Source organism: Lemur catta, chromosome 2 (assembly GCF_020740605.2).
Source record: "Lemur catta isolate mLemCat1 chromosome 2, mLemCat1.pri, whole genome shotgun sequence".
NCBI classification, from domain to species: domain Eukaryota; kingdom Metazoa; phylum Chordata; class Mammalia; order Primates; family Lemuridae; genus Lemur; species Lemur catta.
The window spans coordinates 101,732,654-101,748,208 of record NC_059129.1 but is presented as its reverse complement, the minus strand read 5'-3'; the positions used below and the strand labels follow the sequence as shown (position 1 = coordinate 101,748,208).

General features: G+C 37.7%; 1 protein-coding gene across 3 annotated transcripts in view; it reads left to right on the top strand.

Annotated features, from left to right (window-relative positions):
• Positions 1–15,555, top strand: part of SESN1 (sestrin 1) — a 99,256-nt gene that overhangs the window by 68,238 nt on the left and 15,463 nt on the right. The window contains exon 1 of one of the 3 annotated variants that reach the window (XM_045544137.1): positions 8,252–8,435. The exons of the other annotated variants lie outside the window; for them this stretch is intronic. Within the exon in view, the coding sequence (XP_045400093.1) occupies positions 8,334–8,435 (102 nt within the window). The 5' untranslated portion in view covers positions 8,252–8,333. Of the gene's footprint in view, positions 1–8,251; positions 8,436–15,555 lie in introns of those variants that run through there. 3 annotated transcript variants of the gene reach the window in all.

The following is a 15,555-nucleotide window of genomic DNA, read 5'->3' as shown; positions in this document are numbered from 1 at the left end:
ACTTACAAAGAATCTATTCTAACAAATATAATTTCAAAACCACTGATAACGTACAAAGAAACCTAAAGCAGGAGGAGGCCAGGTTCTAGTTAGTTTAAGGCATATAATTCTTGATAAAATCAGGAATTATATTAAAAGAGTAGAACTCCAGGGATGAAATAAAGTTTGAGAGATCAGGAAAGTTCAACTGCCCTTCATTTTAAATTTTGGGATACTACAACTAGAGGGGTTTGGTTAGTTAAGACATTTTCAGGACCAGGCGAGGTGTTCACACCTGTTATCCTAGCACTCTGGGATGCTGAGGGGGGAGAATTGCTTAAGCCCAGGAGTTTGAGGTTGCAGTGAGCTATAATGACGCCAGTGCACTCTAGCCAGGGCAACCAAGCGAGAGTCTTTCTCAAAAAAAAAAAGAGAGAGATTTTCAAGCTGGTTTGTGTTTTCTTTTTTCGTTTTCTTTTTTTCTTTTTTGGAGAGTTGGGTAATAAACTAGATGATTTCCCATCTGATGCTCCCTAACAGAGTCTCAAGCTATCTGCCGATATGTATGACTTATGTGAAAGGTTCAGTCTAAATCAGACACTAAATCACAATCTCAAATTAAGATATTTCTGCTTGTTCGTAGGACTTAAGAAATTACATATATATAACTGGCATTCAGTAAATATTTATAAACAATGAATGATTGAATGCTACATGGTTACAAATGTCAAGATTTCTGTTAATTGGTAAGATAACAGCATTGGCATCCATACATAAACCTATATGCCAAAATATATTAAAACTAGAATTATAAAATAATTAAGAAACAATATTACCTTCTCTAACTTATATCATCTAAATAAAATTCTGTCTTAGGGGTTTTTAATTATCTGCCAAAAAATAAGAACACAATAATGAGGAAAATCAGATTTTCTGTTACTACAAATGAAATGATCTTGAATTCTGTTCAAATTTGAGTTCGTGTAAAAAGCTTAACTTTTAAAGTGGTATTTTTTTTTTATTTGGGAGCATATTGTAGCTAAACAGAAAGCTAGTATTGATAAACATTTTTATTTGTTGAATTACAGTGCCCTAAATGTATCCATGGCCCACAGAGGTACAGTGAGGATTTTGGAGGGCAGAACAGATGGGAAAGTTGAGTGAACAGCATTTTATTTTTAAGATGCATAATAACAGGCAAGTAGTCTCCAGATGTGGCCTTGTACTTTGTGCTCAGGTTAAGGATTTACAACTTAATACCCTCTTGGAAAACAAGAGACCTCTGTAGGAGGCAAAGAAAGAAGGTGATTTAAAGGATTAGAGGACCTACAACTAAAGATTATCACAAAGGAACTGAGTGGGGGTTCTTTGATGTGCAAGAAAAGCACATATTGCAGAATTCTATTCACCACTTGGTGAATCTGGGGTGGAGGGCATGGATAGGGAGGGCAAGATAGCTATTATAAACAAAAGATAACTTGATTTAAAACTTTTAGAATATTGCCATTTTGTTCTTCTTTGAAACAAAATTATCTTTAGTATAAATTGAGCATTTAAAATTCAGTCATGATTTAGCTAATGACTCATTCATATACATTTAGCCCAAACATTTTAACCATGAATAAAATCCCTTGGTAAAATGGGATTAGTTCAATTCCATCATGTCTGTGGGCAGAGGATAAGCTAAACATATTGGGTTTGGTTTTAATCTATTTTGAAAAGAGTTGTTTTTTTTTTAATATTATACCTGGCTAGTTCCTTGTATTTAAAATTATCGGTTATAAACACTAAACCAGTCCTTGGCTTGTGCCCACAAATAGAAACACTATGAGAATTTTAAAAATATTTTCACATGTTTGCATTTTTTCGGTACAAATGAAATCCAGCCCCTCAAAAACTGTTTTAAAAATTATACAACATAGGCTAGGCACAGTAGCTCACACCTGTAATCCTACCACCCTAGGAGGCCGAGGCAGGAGGATTGCTTGAAGCCAGGAGTTTGAGACTAGTCTGAGCAAGAATGAGACCCCTTCTCTACTAAAAAGTAAAAAAATTAGCTGGGCATGGTAGCTTGTGCCTGTAGTCCCAGCTGTACCGAAGGCTGAGGCAGGGGGATTGCTGCAGCCCAGGAGTTTGAGGTTGCAGTGAGCTATGATGACTCCACTGCACTCTAGCCCAGACAATAGAGCAAGACTTTGTCTCAAAAATAAGTAAATAAATAAAAATTATACTATATAGAACACTTACACAGTCTGAGAAATATTTCTACTTGTATATATTTAGTATCTTCAGTTACCTTTTTTTTTGAGCTTGTATCAGTGTTTCCTTATTGTCCTTCTTTAAATCCTTCAGTATTTCTTAAAAACACATGGCATAAAGTCCTAACTGTCCACTTCCCACCAGACTCACCTTTTTCCTGAACTTCACAGTATTCCAAATTAAGCCCATTCCTTCTTATTTAGTTCAACAGTGATGCTGAAAAGTAATTATCCTCTAAAAGTTGTAATATTTCTGAATGAATTCTCCCATTTAATTTTGATATTTCAACAAATACTTTCTTTCCTATCATTTCACCTTAGATAGACCTGAGGATATTTAAAGCCAAATTTGGTTACAAAATGTTCCATGAACCTTGTCAAACAATGGTGTCCTGTCAGACACAGTTCGTGTCTAACTTGTACGTACTTGCCCGACTTAACAAGTCACCCATACATGCTGGTGCCAGAACCTGTAGAGCTGCTGTCCTGGTAGTTTAGGAAAGCAGACACAGAAAAATCAAAGAAGCTTGGGACTATCTGTGGGTTCCTAAGGAGAATAAGTGGAGAGACTCTGAAAAGTAAGTTGCTTAGCAGAGCGGAATCCAAGGGCAAGCTGATTCCCAGGCATCGCCTAGCCTGCCTATATAGTGGCCCCCAAGCCTCCAAAAATGTTTGTCTAGACTGTCCAAATCTTTAAAACCCTGAATATTGAATTTGAAATTTATTAAGCTTTTAATTGAATTAAGCTTTTTCTAATGGAAACACTTCTTTGGAATTCATTCACTCAGTACCTGCTTTTTGAAGGTTTACTACGTGCTGCATTGAAAATATGGCAGTGAACAAAAAAGATAAACATTCTGATTTTAAGGAGCTTACATTCTAGTGACACAGAGACTAAGTAAATAAATGAGATCAGTCACAGTAAATAGTGTGAATTAGTTTGAGAAGTCTGCTTTCTTCCTAAAATATACCACTTTTTCTAAGAGGAATGGGGTAATGTGAGGAACATTTAGGAGGTTGGATAAACCCAGGTGAGATATGTAGTGAAGGGGCTTTGGATAGCATGCGGCCACCAAAGGCCTGGAAAGAGACACTGAGAGGAGTGACGGGGATAGAGAAATGGAAAAGAGAAGCTCTCAAAGACCAAGGTCACTCATTCCATGATTTCTTTCTTTCTTTTTTCATTTTTTAAGCCAGATCTCACCTTGAGTATAAGCAAGAGAAATAAATTTTCCTTTCTTTCTGCCTAATTTTCATGCCCCCAGAATTAAGAACTTAGGGTTAAAACACAGTTGTCAAAATTTTAAATGTATATTCATTAAAAGAAGCAGCCCTATATAGTGACTACTGTTTTGGATTCGGGCGGACCTGGGTTCTAATCCCAGACTGTATTTTACTAGTTTTATAACCTTGGTCAAGTTACTAATACTTTTTGAGTTTCTGTGTCACAAATGTATAAAATAAAAATATCTGCATTTGAAGTGTTAAGTGATTGATACATGGGAGTTGATAAGTCACTGGTCTTGTTATTATCAGCCTGGAAAACCTGACCACTATTTAACACACTGATTCTTTGGGGGTAAAAGTGACTTTCTAATTTAAAACCACTGACACTTTTTGGAATACTGCTTATTTACAAATATGGGTGATGGCCCATATTTCTAAATCCCTTATAGAGAGTTAAAATACTGTGCATTTCTAAAAGAAGAAACCCTAAATGAGAGGAAAAGACCAAACATTTGTCAACATTCTTGCTCCTTTAAAGTAATATAATTCTAAAAATTAAATTGAAGAAGTGAAAAAAGTAGAGAGCAAATAAGAGAACAAAATAAATTTAAAGTTCAGTGCTAAAAGGATCTTAATGTACCCAGAACATAATGTCAAAAGGAAAAAAGTGCTTAGCAGACAAGCTATATAGACAAAAACAGGAAGATATGAGCTGGAGGAGAAAAAATCCTGACAAAATTAGTAAGCAGAAGTAATCTTATAAACCAGCATTCATTTTAAATGAAATATATTAAATGACAATAGGAGATTTTTCAAGAATGCTTAAACCAGATAAATCTAACATCCCACTCCCCCTCTTAAAGGAGTTCTTGAATTTAATGGCTGAAACCATTGCTTTGTGTTTTCTAACCAATTACTGTATTAAATATAATTCTGATTCTAGTGAAGAGATGCGTAAATCTATAGTACTTTCATCCAATTCCTTTGGTTAAGGAGAAACTTCAAGGTTTAATATGCAATCCACAAAAGCATGATTGTGCCTTTTAACTTGATTATTCTTTCTGCTAAAATATACCTATTCCTTTTCATTAATTGATTATACTTTTTAAAGACTGAATGGCATTAGCGGAAGCTGCTTGGTCAAGAGAGCAGATAATTTGAGATTTATCTCCTAAATTTCAAAAACAAGAGTTTGAGGCATGATTGCCTTCCTCAAGGAACTTATTACTATGTTGGAGAGACAAAATCAACCTTCATCCCTACACTTTTCTCCATTCCCATTGTTCTTCAGACCACCCTCTTGCCTTGCCAAGATTCGCTCACCAGCCTTTCTAACTCATCTCCCTGCCTCCAGTTCTGCCCCTTCCGATATATTAATATTTTTCTAAACTTTGGCTGAAATATAAATCCAGTGTCAGTCTACTGCTTAAAATATTCAGTAACTCCACAGTACCCTTAAGAATGAAATTCATATTCCTTAATGAAGCTTGATCATCCTTATTACCATTTTATCTTTTACCTAAACTCCTTCCATTACACTCCTTGCCCTCTGCTCAAGATCCAATGACCTTCCTTTATTCTGCTTCCCTAGTAGACCACTCTGTCTCTTGCTTCTGGGCCTTTGCACATGAGCTTTTACTTAGAACTCCGTCTCTACTCCCCCAAACCCTCCCCCATATTTTCTTACCAAGGCCTCTCTACTCCAGCTCATGTGTCTTTTCTCTTCAGGGAGCCTATCTTGAACCATCACTCCAAGTTTGGACTTACCTAATATGTCATTGTCCTCTGCTAAGGTCAAGTCATTTGACACCACTCTGCCTTTACATATAAGTATCAACTTGTTCTTGAGAAAAATAAGGCTGAGAGCATTACTGCTAAGGACAGATGCAGAGGCAATGAACCTCACTTTGACATAGTTGAGTAAGTTGACCAAAACATTTTAGGAAGAAAAGAAATATTTTAGAATGATTATTACTTCTTGGATTAAATGTCAGGATTCTTTTTTTTTTTTTTTTAAGACAGAGTCTCACTCTGTTGCCCCAGCTAGAGTGCCATGACATCAGCCTAGCTCACAGCAACCTCAAACTGCTGGGCTCAAGTGATCCTTCTGCCTCAGCCTCCCGAGTAGCTGGGACTACAGGCATGCACCACCATGCCCGGCTAATTTTTTCTATATATTTTTAGTTGTTTGGCTGATTTCTTTCTATTTTTAGTAGAGACGGACTCTCGCTCTTGCTCAGGCTAGTCTTGAACTCCTGAGCTCAAACGATCTGCCTGCCTCAGCCTCCCAAAGTGCTAGGATTACAGGCGTGAGCCACCATGCCCGGCCAGGATTCTTAAAAGAAAGAAAATGTTGAAATGTAATGTTTAAAAGCAAACTTTGTAAAATAGCTGCTGGCCTATACTGATAACCTGTGATAAATATTAGTATCAAAAGTGTAGTGCTAAAAAAAACAGCATAGTCCTTTCTGATCACTGTTCATGTTTTCAGCAGATGTTTATTGTGTGCCTATATGTGCTCAGCACTGGAGGTTAAGAGGAGAAGCACCTTTGGGACATCTGAACTACCGTGAAATCCTTAGAAAATATAAACTTTTTATGCCTTGATTTGGAACTAAATATTTTCAGAAGTGAAATCTACACAGTGGCATCTGCTGGTCAATTAACATTTGTTGAAACTCTTGGTTACTGTAGATTTATTTGGAGGCAAACTTTTTATGTTGGAGAATAGAGTGACTAATTCTCAGTACTGCTCTATGGAAGCAAGCAGAAATTAGTACTCTTTGAAGAATTTAGGTCAGTTTTTATAGAGACCATAAAGGAATCTTGACATTTAATGGCTTGAAGGTTCTCAGTAAATCACTAAATTAGAACATAAGTTAAAATTATTTTTCTTTTCATGTAAGGCAGCATTAAAATAAAAGATGGCAACTTTCTGGGGGGAAAAGAATCCTAATTGAAGCTTTCTATACAATTTCAGATTTCAATATATCTGAAATGTGTCTTCAATAAATATTTAGCAAGCACTAAGTATCAGACACTATTATATGTATGCAGTTTGCTGTTTTAACTTCCATTTAATTATTTTAAACCACTTTTGGGTCAGGTGAATACCTGCTTTTCCCTTGCCTCTCATTAGATAGAAAGATAAGCATTCTCCATTTTGCAAATATCATAATTTTAATGCCACACAAAAAGATTATGCCCTACTAGACAACTAAAACTATGTATTCCTTCAGAAATAATTTTAGAACCAGAGTCATTTTTTATGTACTTCCCTCATTATCTAACTAGCTTTTATAGCTCACAATCCCATACATCAAGTGCATTTATATTTCCAAGTTATTCATGTACAACCAGTTTATCCTGGAGGGTACATCATATTGCTGCAAATTGGATGATTTACTGAGTTTGTTTTGTTTCATTTTGTATTTGTTTATGGCTGAGTCTGAGTGAGCATCTGATTATACTGTTTTGGGGGATTTTTTGTTTTTGTTTTTTCTTGTGGCTGTGCTCAGTGGAAGAGAGCATGGGAGCCTTCTGTAGGCTTTTCGTCTATATTAACATTAACCCAAAATTGCTTCTCTTGATCGGTAAAAAATATTCTGGGTGCTTTAGCTATTTTTTAAAAGCAGTGTATGAGAACATATAACATTTATCTTATTTATCTAGAGGAGATAAATAAAAAGTAACCTTTTTAAACTACCACTTTTAAAATATGACAGTTGAAAGAGCTAAAAGAGTAACTTAGTCTTCTGAGACACTGTAACCTCACTCCTAAGACTGAAACTTATTTTCATTTATGAGTCCTGGTTCTGTGTCTGTCACTGTTTATTGGCTTAAATTCCCCTTGCTTCTTTCTTCCAACTTTGTCTTTTAACTCAATCATGTAAGCTTTTTAAAACACAAAGGCAAACATACAAAAGGGGATCTAATTTAGGAATTGATTTTTTTTTTAAAAAAGTTAATAGAGCTATGTAAGGAACTAGTATTGACACCAGACTTGAGAGATGTGAGTTCTGGATCCAGCAATGTCAATTGTTTATGCTCCTTTATAACCTACATTTTCCCAAGTTCCTCATCAAATTTCAGAGATAAGAATTCTCTCTTTTATATCCCAGGGCAGTTTTGAGGGAATATTAGAAATTTTAAAGCCTTCAAATATACTTGAAAAAAAGACAATTCAGAGATAGGCTACCAAGGCTTATTATCTGTATAGGAGAGTGATATTTATAGTTTTTACATAGCTTACCAAAAATAAATTTCACATTGAAAATAGGCCATGGGTTCCGTCCCGTAATTGTTCCTGCATTCTGCGGCCCATTTAGCGTTGTTTGGGCATGATCGGAAAAGAAGAAGGGAAATTTCAATAGTGTATAAAATTTAAAGAGAACTTGATTGCTCCGGGCTGTCAGGGTCAGGCCTGTCTCGAGCTTGGTTGCTGTTTGGCTCTAGGTAAAAAGCTCAGCGGCGGGGAGGGGAGGCAGATTCACCTTTCCCTGAAGCCCGAGGGCTTGCACTGTACCTTCCAGACACAGTGCACGCTCCCCCCAGGCCTGTGAGCCCATTTCGGGCCCAAGACTTAGCTCTCGCTGGGGAGCTCGGCCCTGGAGCTTGTTTTTCGCCCCACGGTGTCAGACCGCCCGCCGCCCGGCTCCTGCCCATGCCGAGGGGGTGGAGCTCTGCGGCACCCCGGACCCGGATTGGCGCGCGCAGCCGCAGGGCGGTGGAGTGACGGGCGTGGGGCGGGGCCACGCGGCTTGTTTGTCGGAGCCGCTCCGCCCCCCGCCGTCCGCGCCGGCTGAGGCGCTGCAGCCGGGAGCCCCGCACTAGCCGCCTCCGCGCGTCCGCCGCTGTCCCCGCGCCGACATGCGCCTGGCCACCGCCGCGAACGAGGCGTACGCGGCCTCTCTGGCCGTCTCGGAGCTGCTGGGCTGCAAGCAGTGCGGCGGGGGCCACGGCCCGGACGAGGTACCTGGGCGAGGGGGGCCGGGCGGGCGGGTGGTCACCCGACCGAACTACCTGTGCCACACGGAGGGCACGTCGCCCCCCAACTGTCGCACTCAAATAGCACCGAAGACACTCCCCGGAGAGGCGGGCGTCCCGCGTGCCGCGTCCCGCAGGTGAAGGGCTGCCGGAGGTGGGTGGGAGACCTTTCCTACCCCGAGTCGCCTCCGGACGAAAAATGCTGAGCTGGGAGAGACTGCAGCCTCGGTCATTTAAATGGAAGTCTCCAAAACACAAATAACGTTGTCTTCTGCACAAGTCTCCACAAGTCAGAACCAAACACAGCTCTGGTCTCGCGGTAAAACAGCCTGTGGATTTTTCCCCCCTCGGCGTCTTGTCTTGTCAAAACAGGCTACTTAGCCCTCCCTCACCTCCTCTGCCTCCTCGAAAGGGGGAAAAGAAAAAAATACATTTGAGTCATTTAAAAGGTGGTGTTGCCTAGAGTAAGTACGTTCTGCAAGCTATGACGTTATGCAGAGCGTTTACTCTTGTTTATTAAACTATCCCTTTTGTGTCTGAATTGGCCTTCAGAAACAGGTAACATTTTGTATTTTTTTCTAAGAGGTTGCAAATAGGACACCATTTGAAAGTTACTAGTATAACCTTAGCTAAAATTTGAACCTTCACTAGGCCTTGATTCAAAAGATGACAAGGGAGAAGTACTAATTAAAATTTGAATTGAAATCAGATTGTTGTATTGCCTTAGTTCAAGAAATCCAAATATGAATTAGTTTCTCTGCATCTTTGCCCACTAAAATGACTCAGTTTTAGTAATTATATTTTTATAAATGGAGTCTATGTTATCAATATACTATATGAACTTAAATGAAGACACTTTCTCATAAAAGTTGTAGAACACTGATTTTTTTTTTGAGATTTTAACATTTATGGCTACATTACATGCTCTGTTTTACAGATAATAGGACAGCCTTTAAAACTCTTAATAATGTTGCTTTGGAAACTTTACCAAAGAGAAAACAGTGTGAAAGTGTTGAATTAGCATTTACAGTTTCTGTTTGCAGGCTATAATAGATCTTTTCTCATTTTGAGCAGAAGTGAGCCCCAATCATCTTGCCTGAATAGATCTGTTATTTCTGGTGGTGTTTGTGTGCAGAATCTTGGTTCTTGCCCAGATCTAGAATTTCTAAAGATAGCCATGTAAACTAGAAGATAAAGAGATACATTTTAGCTTGCACATTGTTACAGTGCCTATGGGAATGTGTTTAGGAAACCAGAAAGCTTTGTATCGTCCTATTTAATTTTTAATACATCCAACATGTGGGAAGATAAATTAGGAAGGAGTGCTTTATACGGAAACTATTCACTTTACAAAAGAATTAATAATGCAATCCTTTCAAATAGCAAGCTTTCATAATACTTTTAAATTAAACACTTTCCAGGAATGGAACTCCTAAGTAAAGTGTAGGGCACACATGTTGCCTATGTCAGCCTCAACAAATGCAGTACTTTGAAGTAAGTTGGTTTTTTTTCTAAAATATAGTTCATAGAAGACCCCCCCAAAAAAGTACCTTAACTTTTAATATTTCTGAATTCCCTAGTAGCGTTAATGACTACTTTAAAAGAAATATTAGGACATTTTGTTAAAATAGGGGTCTTTCTTTGTAAAAGTTCTAGATCTCTTCATTTATATTTGAAGTTTTTTAATGTTAAAAGGCCAGCACCCAGCACCCAACAGTGAATTTTCCCAGAGATGGGAGAATGGAATGGGAACTTTCACTTTTTATACAACAAATCTTTATCTTATTGAAATGTGTATACTGGTTTTGTAATTTTTTTAAAAAATAAAATTGCCAGCAATGTTATGATTGTCAGTAATATGCTAAAACATCTAAACAAGTTTTGTAAAAAATGCACCAAGTGTTGGCCGGGCGTGGTGGCTCAAGCCTGTAGTCCTAGCACTTGGGAGGCCGAGGCGGGCGGATTGTTTGAGCTCAGAAGTTCGAGACCAGCCTGAGCAAGAGCGAGACCCTGTCTCTACTAAAAATAGAAAGAAACTATATGGATAGCTAAAAATATATATATAGAAAAAATTAGCCAGGCATGGGGGCGCATGCCTGTAGTCCCAGCTACTCGGGAGGTTGAGGCAGAAGGATTGCTTGAGCCCAGGAGTTTGAGGTTGCTGTGAGCTAGGCTGACGCCACGGCACTCTAGCCCAGGCAACAGAGTGAGACTCTGTCTCAAAAAAAAAAAAAGCACCAAGTGTACTGAGAAAAATAATTCAAATGATTTGCATATTTTTACTTTTCAACTAATTTTGTAGGTGGATAGACACCATAAGCCAACAAATGCTTGATTTTGCATTTGTGGCAAATCATTCATTTTTTCACTTAAACTTATTGATGTAGATTCATAAATGTATCTTTAACAAATTTGAAACATCTGATTAAAACAGTACTTTTCATTACACAAACATTGATTCATACAGTGATACAATATATACATAGTCTTACTGTGGTCCTAATGTCAACATTCACTAAGAATTTTCACTCTGAAAATTAATGTGTTAATATTATACACTGATGAAACAGATATTGTATCAGATTTGAAGCAGTATTGTGATGGTGGAGGCTGTTGTTGCTATCTCTTTCAAAGATGTTTATTAGGATTGTTGAGGGGAGAAGACTATTAGTTCTCATGTTAGTTTTTCCAGCCACACCTTCACAGAGAGCCTGTGAGATTTGTGCTGTGATTAGCATCTACATCTGCTTTTCAACAGGGCCATTTGTTCTTGGCAGTTCTGCCTCCTAGAATCTGGATTGGCCAAAATTTGTTCAAAGTCTGTAATTCAGTTTCTTACCGCTATAGATGAAGGAATAATTAAAGTACCCTAAATAGGAAGTTATGAAATATATTTAGTCTGGCTTATGATCACCCCATTGAACACCTGCAGTGCCTTTTTTGGTCAACACCTGCTAGAAAATAGTTGTAACTAATTTGTCATGTGACTAAGAAGCGTTTCAAAAGTGAATTTTCCAGAAAACTAAAACTTTTAACCTTTTAGAAACCAAGAATATACCAGCTGTAGAACCAGACTTCCTAGACTCAATCCGCATATCCAACACTCACTGCTGACTCTGAGTTTCAATACCTGGGTTTAAATTCCAGGGCTTTCATCAATTATCTATCTGTTCAAAATGGAGATGATGATAGTACCTGCCTCATAGACTGATCGAGGGAACAATCTAAGACACTGACTTTTTCATGGATATTGTAGAACACCAAATATTCTTTGTAAACTTTAATATCATAGATACATAACATGCTCCTTGTTTACAGGGAATAAAACTTAAAACAGTGCTCAGTTCATAAATACTTTGGGTTAGCTGTTGTTGCTGCTGCTTTTGTTATTATTTATTTTAATTAGCTCTAAATTGCTTTTTTCACATGTATGTCAGCTAAGAAATAAGCAGAAAACTAAAAGGCAATTTGGGTCCCAGATATCATTAATGTTAGGGTGCCAGCCACAGTCTAGAAACCCCACCTGACCTATCCTACTCTGCTACTATTGAAAAATTAGATAGCCAAATCTGTTAGACCTTATACCTAAAATAAGACTAGAGTCTGTAACAAAGGTGTGTGTGTGTGTGTGTGTGTGTGTGTGTGTGTGTGTAATCTGTAAAATATCCTATAATTTATAATGTGAGGTAGTTGAGATTGGTGGTGTTATTTTGTCATTATTATCCCTATTTTATAGATTAGGACCCTTAAATTTAAAGATTAAATGCTTTGCTGGCAGTTGTACACTTACTAAACAGCAGGATCCTGATTTGAGCCCAGACCTCTGAATCTGCTGTGCTTTTTCCCCCATACCATACTTGATGTATGGGGAAAATTGTTTTAACAATGTTATTCCATTTTTGTGCTATACTTTGGTGTTTTTTTTTTCAAGATGAGGACCCCCCCCCCTTAAAAGTACCAGTGATAACAAGTCCCATTGGGTGTTTTAAAGGTAATTATCACCTGTTTACTTTTCCCAGAAGTTAATTTGTGTGCACTGGGAGGCTGAATGGAGTCAATGATCCACTTCTTGCCAATATCTGAACTAGGATACATTGGAATGCAATCTCAGAGCTCATCAGAAACACCCCAGTTAGCCGTTTGTCTTCTATTAGGCATGAGATTAACTAGAAAAGATCATGTCATGTTCTTGTATCCCTATCATGTACCTAATCTGTTAGCTAAGAGGGAGAACAAAGTACATCTTTTGGGTCTAGCCTCCAAATACAGGGGAACAAATTTGATTCTAGAACAGCAGTAATTATATTTCTCATTATATAAGTCTTGATCAACCCTTTCTCTTTGAGAAAGAATTTTTTTTTTTTTTTTGTAAATCCATCTGTCACCCCACACACACCCCCTTTCTCTTCCTCTCAATTTTTTCTTCTTCTCTTTTCTCCCTCTACCCCCTTTCTGCTTTTATGAAATTGCACAAACATCACACAACCTCTTCAGCTTAGTTGGAAATTGACTCTGGTAATCCAAGTGAGAGCCTGGTAAAATTCTATTTTACCTAAAACTAGACTTAGGTAAAATAATAAAATGGGAGTCTTGAACATCAAAGGACTCCTTTCCAGTCCTTTCTTCAGTTTTCCCATTTTTCTGTCCCCAGCTCTCTGGTACCTCATCAAGGAATGAGGGTGATCTCAACACTAAGAGGTATTGTGTAATGAGTCTCTAATCCATTCCAAAGAATGTTTGTTTTTTCTTTACATTCTATTTTTAAATACTTTTTCACTCTAAAAGAATGTATCTCTAAAGTAACCGGGAAAGAAGGATGTGGCCATTGAACGCCCAAGGAAGATGGGAGATAGTGATATCAATATGGCCCCTAAATTTGGCTGAAGGGATGGACTTATAAAGACTTGAGATTTATGTAGAACCATTGGGAGAGATCCTCACCATACCTACAGGAAAATATCCCATTTCTCAAGGTTTTTTTTTTTTTTTTTTTTTAAGAGATAGAGTCTCACTCTGTTGCCTGGGCTAGAGTGCAGTAATGTCATTATAGCTCACTTTGACCTCAAAGTCCTGGGCTCAAGCAATCTTCCTGCCTCAGCCTCCTGAGCAGCTGGGACTACAGGCCAATTTTTTCTATTTTTAGTAGAGACGGGTCTTGCTGTTGCTCAGGCTGGTCTCAAATTCCTGAGCTCAAACAATCCTCCCTCCTCAGCCTCCCAGAGTGCTAGGATTTACAGATGTGAGCCACTGCACCTGGCCATTTCTCAAGTATTTATAGCCACCTTCTTAGAATTATAAAACTATTATTTTATAATAGTTTGGTATGTTAACTATATTTTTGGTATAGTAACAAAACCAAATAATTAATTTATATACCTCTTTGTTTTGAAGCCCATGTGCTATCAGTTTGGTCTCATTAATAAAGAAAAAAAACCCCCACATGCTGCTAATGTAAGACAAAGTCCTAGAAGTGGAATTGCTGAGGCTTTCTCCTTACAAATAACATAACTGTATACATATTTTGCACTTTGCTTCCTCCCACACACATATATCTTGGAGATCTTTTTTTATCTATTTTTATTTTTATTTACTTGTTTATTTATTTTTGAGGCAGAGTCTCGCTCTGTTGCCCAGGCTAGAGTGCTATGGTGTCAGCCTAGCTCACAGCAACCTCAAATTCCTGGGCTCAAGCCATCCTCCTGCCTCAGCCTCCCAGGTAGCTGGGACTACAAGAGCATGCTGCTACCCCTGGCTAATTTTTCTATTTTTATTATAGATGGGATCTTACTTTCACTTGGGCTGGTCTGGAACTCCTGAGCTCAATGGATCCTCCCATCTTGGCCTCCCAGAGTGCTAGGATTATAGGCATGAGCCACAGCGCCCAGCCTATCTTGGAGATCTTGGAGATCTTTTAAAGTCAGTCCCTGTAGTAGTACTGCTTCATCCTTTGTAAAGACTGCATGCTAATCTATTATATGGTCATACTGAACTTTACTGAAACAGTCCTCTATTGATGAGCACTTAGGTTGTTTTCAATCTTGTACTATTAGAAATTGTTACAGTGTTACCCTTTTATATAAGACATTGCACAAATGTGAATATCTGTAGGTTAACACTTAGAATGGAATTGTTGATTCAAAGGGTACGTGACTTTTTTATTTTGATCATTATTACAAATTGCCCTCCCTAGAGGTTGTAGTAATTTATACTTCTTATGCTCCTTGTACTCCTGTTTTTGTCTCACACTTCAAAACACTCCCATCAAGAATTTGAATAAGCAGTAAATGTTTCTCCACCCCTTCTCCAGCACAGCTTATTATCAAATTCTTTGATCTTGAGCAATCTCTTTGGAGAAAAATGGTATCTCAGTGTAGTTAATTTGTAGTTGTTTTATTGTGAGTGTTGAGCATTTTTTCAACCATTTGTATTTCCTTTTCTTAGGCCTGTCCATGTCCTTTTGCTCATTTTCTATGATGTTGTTGGAGATTTTCAGGAGTCTTTATTTTTAAAAAATGTAAACTTTTTGTTAGAGTTGCAAATATATTTCCCAGTTTTCTGTTTACTTTTGACCTTCCATATATTCTCACGCAAAAGTCTTGATTTTTATATCATTAAATTTATCAATCTTATATTTTATGACTTTTGGGTTTTGTGGCATTCTTAGTCCTACGCTACTTCATGAGTGTTTTCTTCTAGTACTATAAAAGTTTTTTGGTTTCTTTGGGTTTTTTTTACATTTAACTCCAATTATTGTGGAGTGAAGTATGACTTAACACATTAACTGCCAAGTGAGTTGTATTTAATTCATGCTAGTTTTGAGCCCAGGGCCTCGTGAAGCATAGGTAACTCACACAACTCTTCACCTTGGGAGCTGCGAAAACTATTTTTCAAGTTGCATATAACTCACACACAGAAAACAAAAAAGAACACAAATTTTTCATTAAATTAGAAAGGATCATTTTGTTTTCAAAGATTTTGTTCTATTTTTGAAATAAAACACCTTGGCCCGAAGGAAAAAAATTTTTTTTCTAATGTGGTAGTGTGTTAACCCTCCAACTTCACTTTTATCTGAGTGCCTATCCACTTGTCCCAAGATCATTTGTTG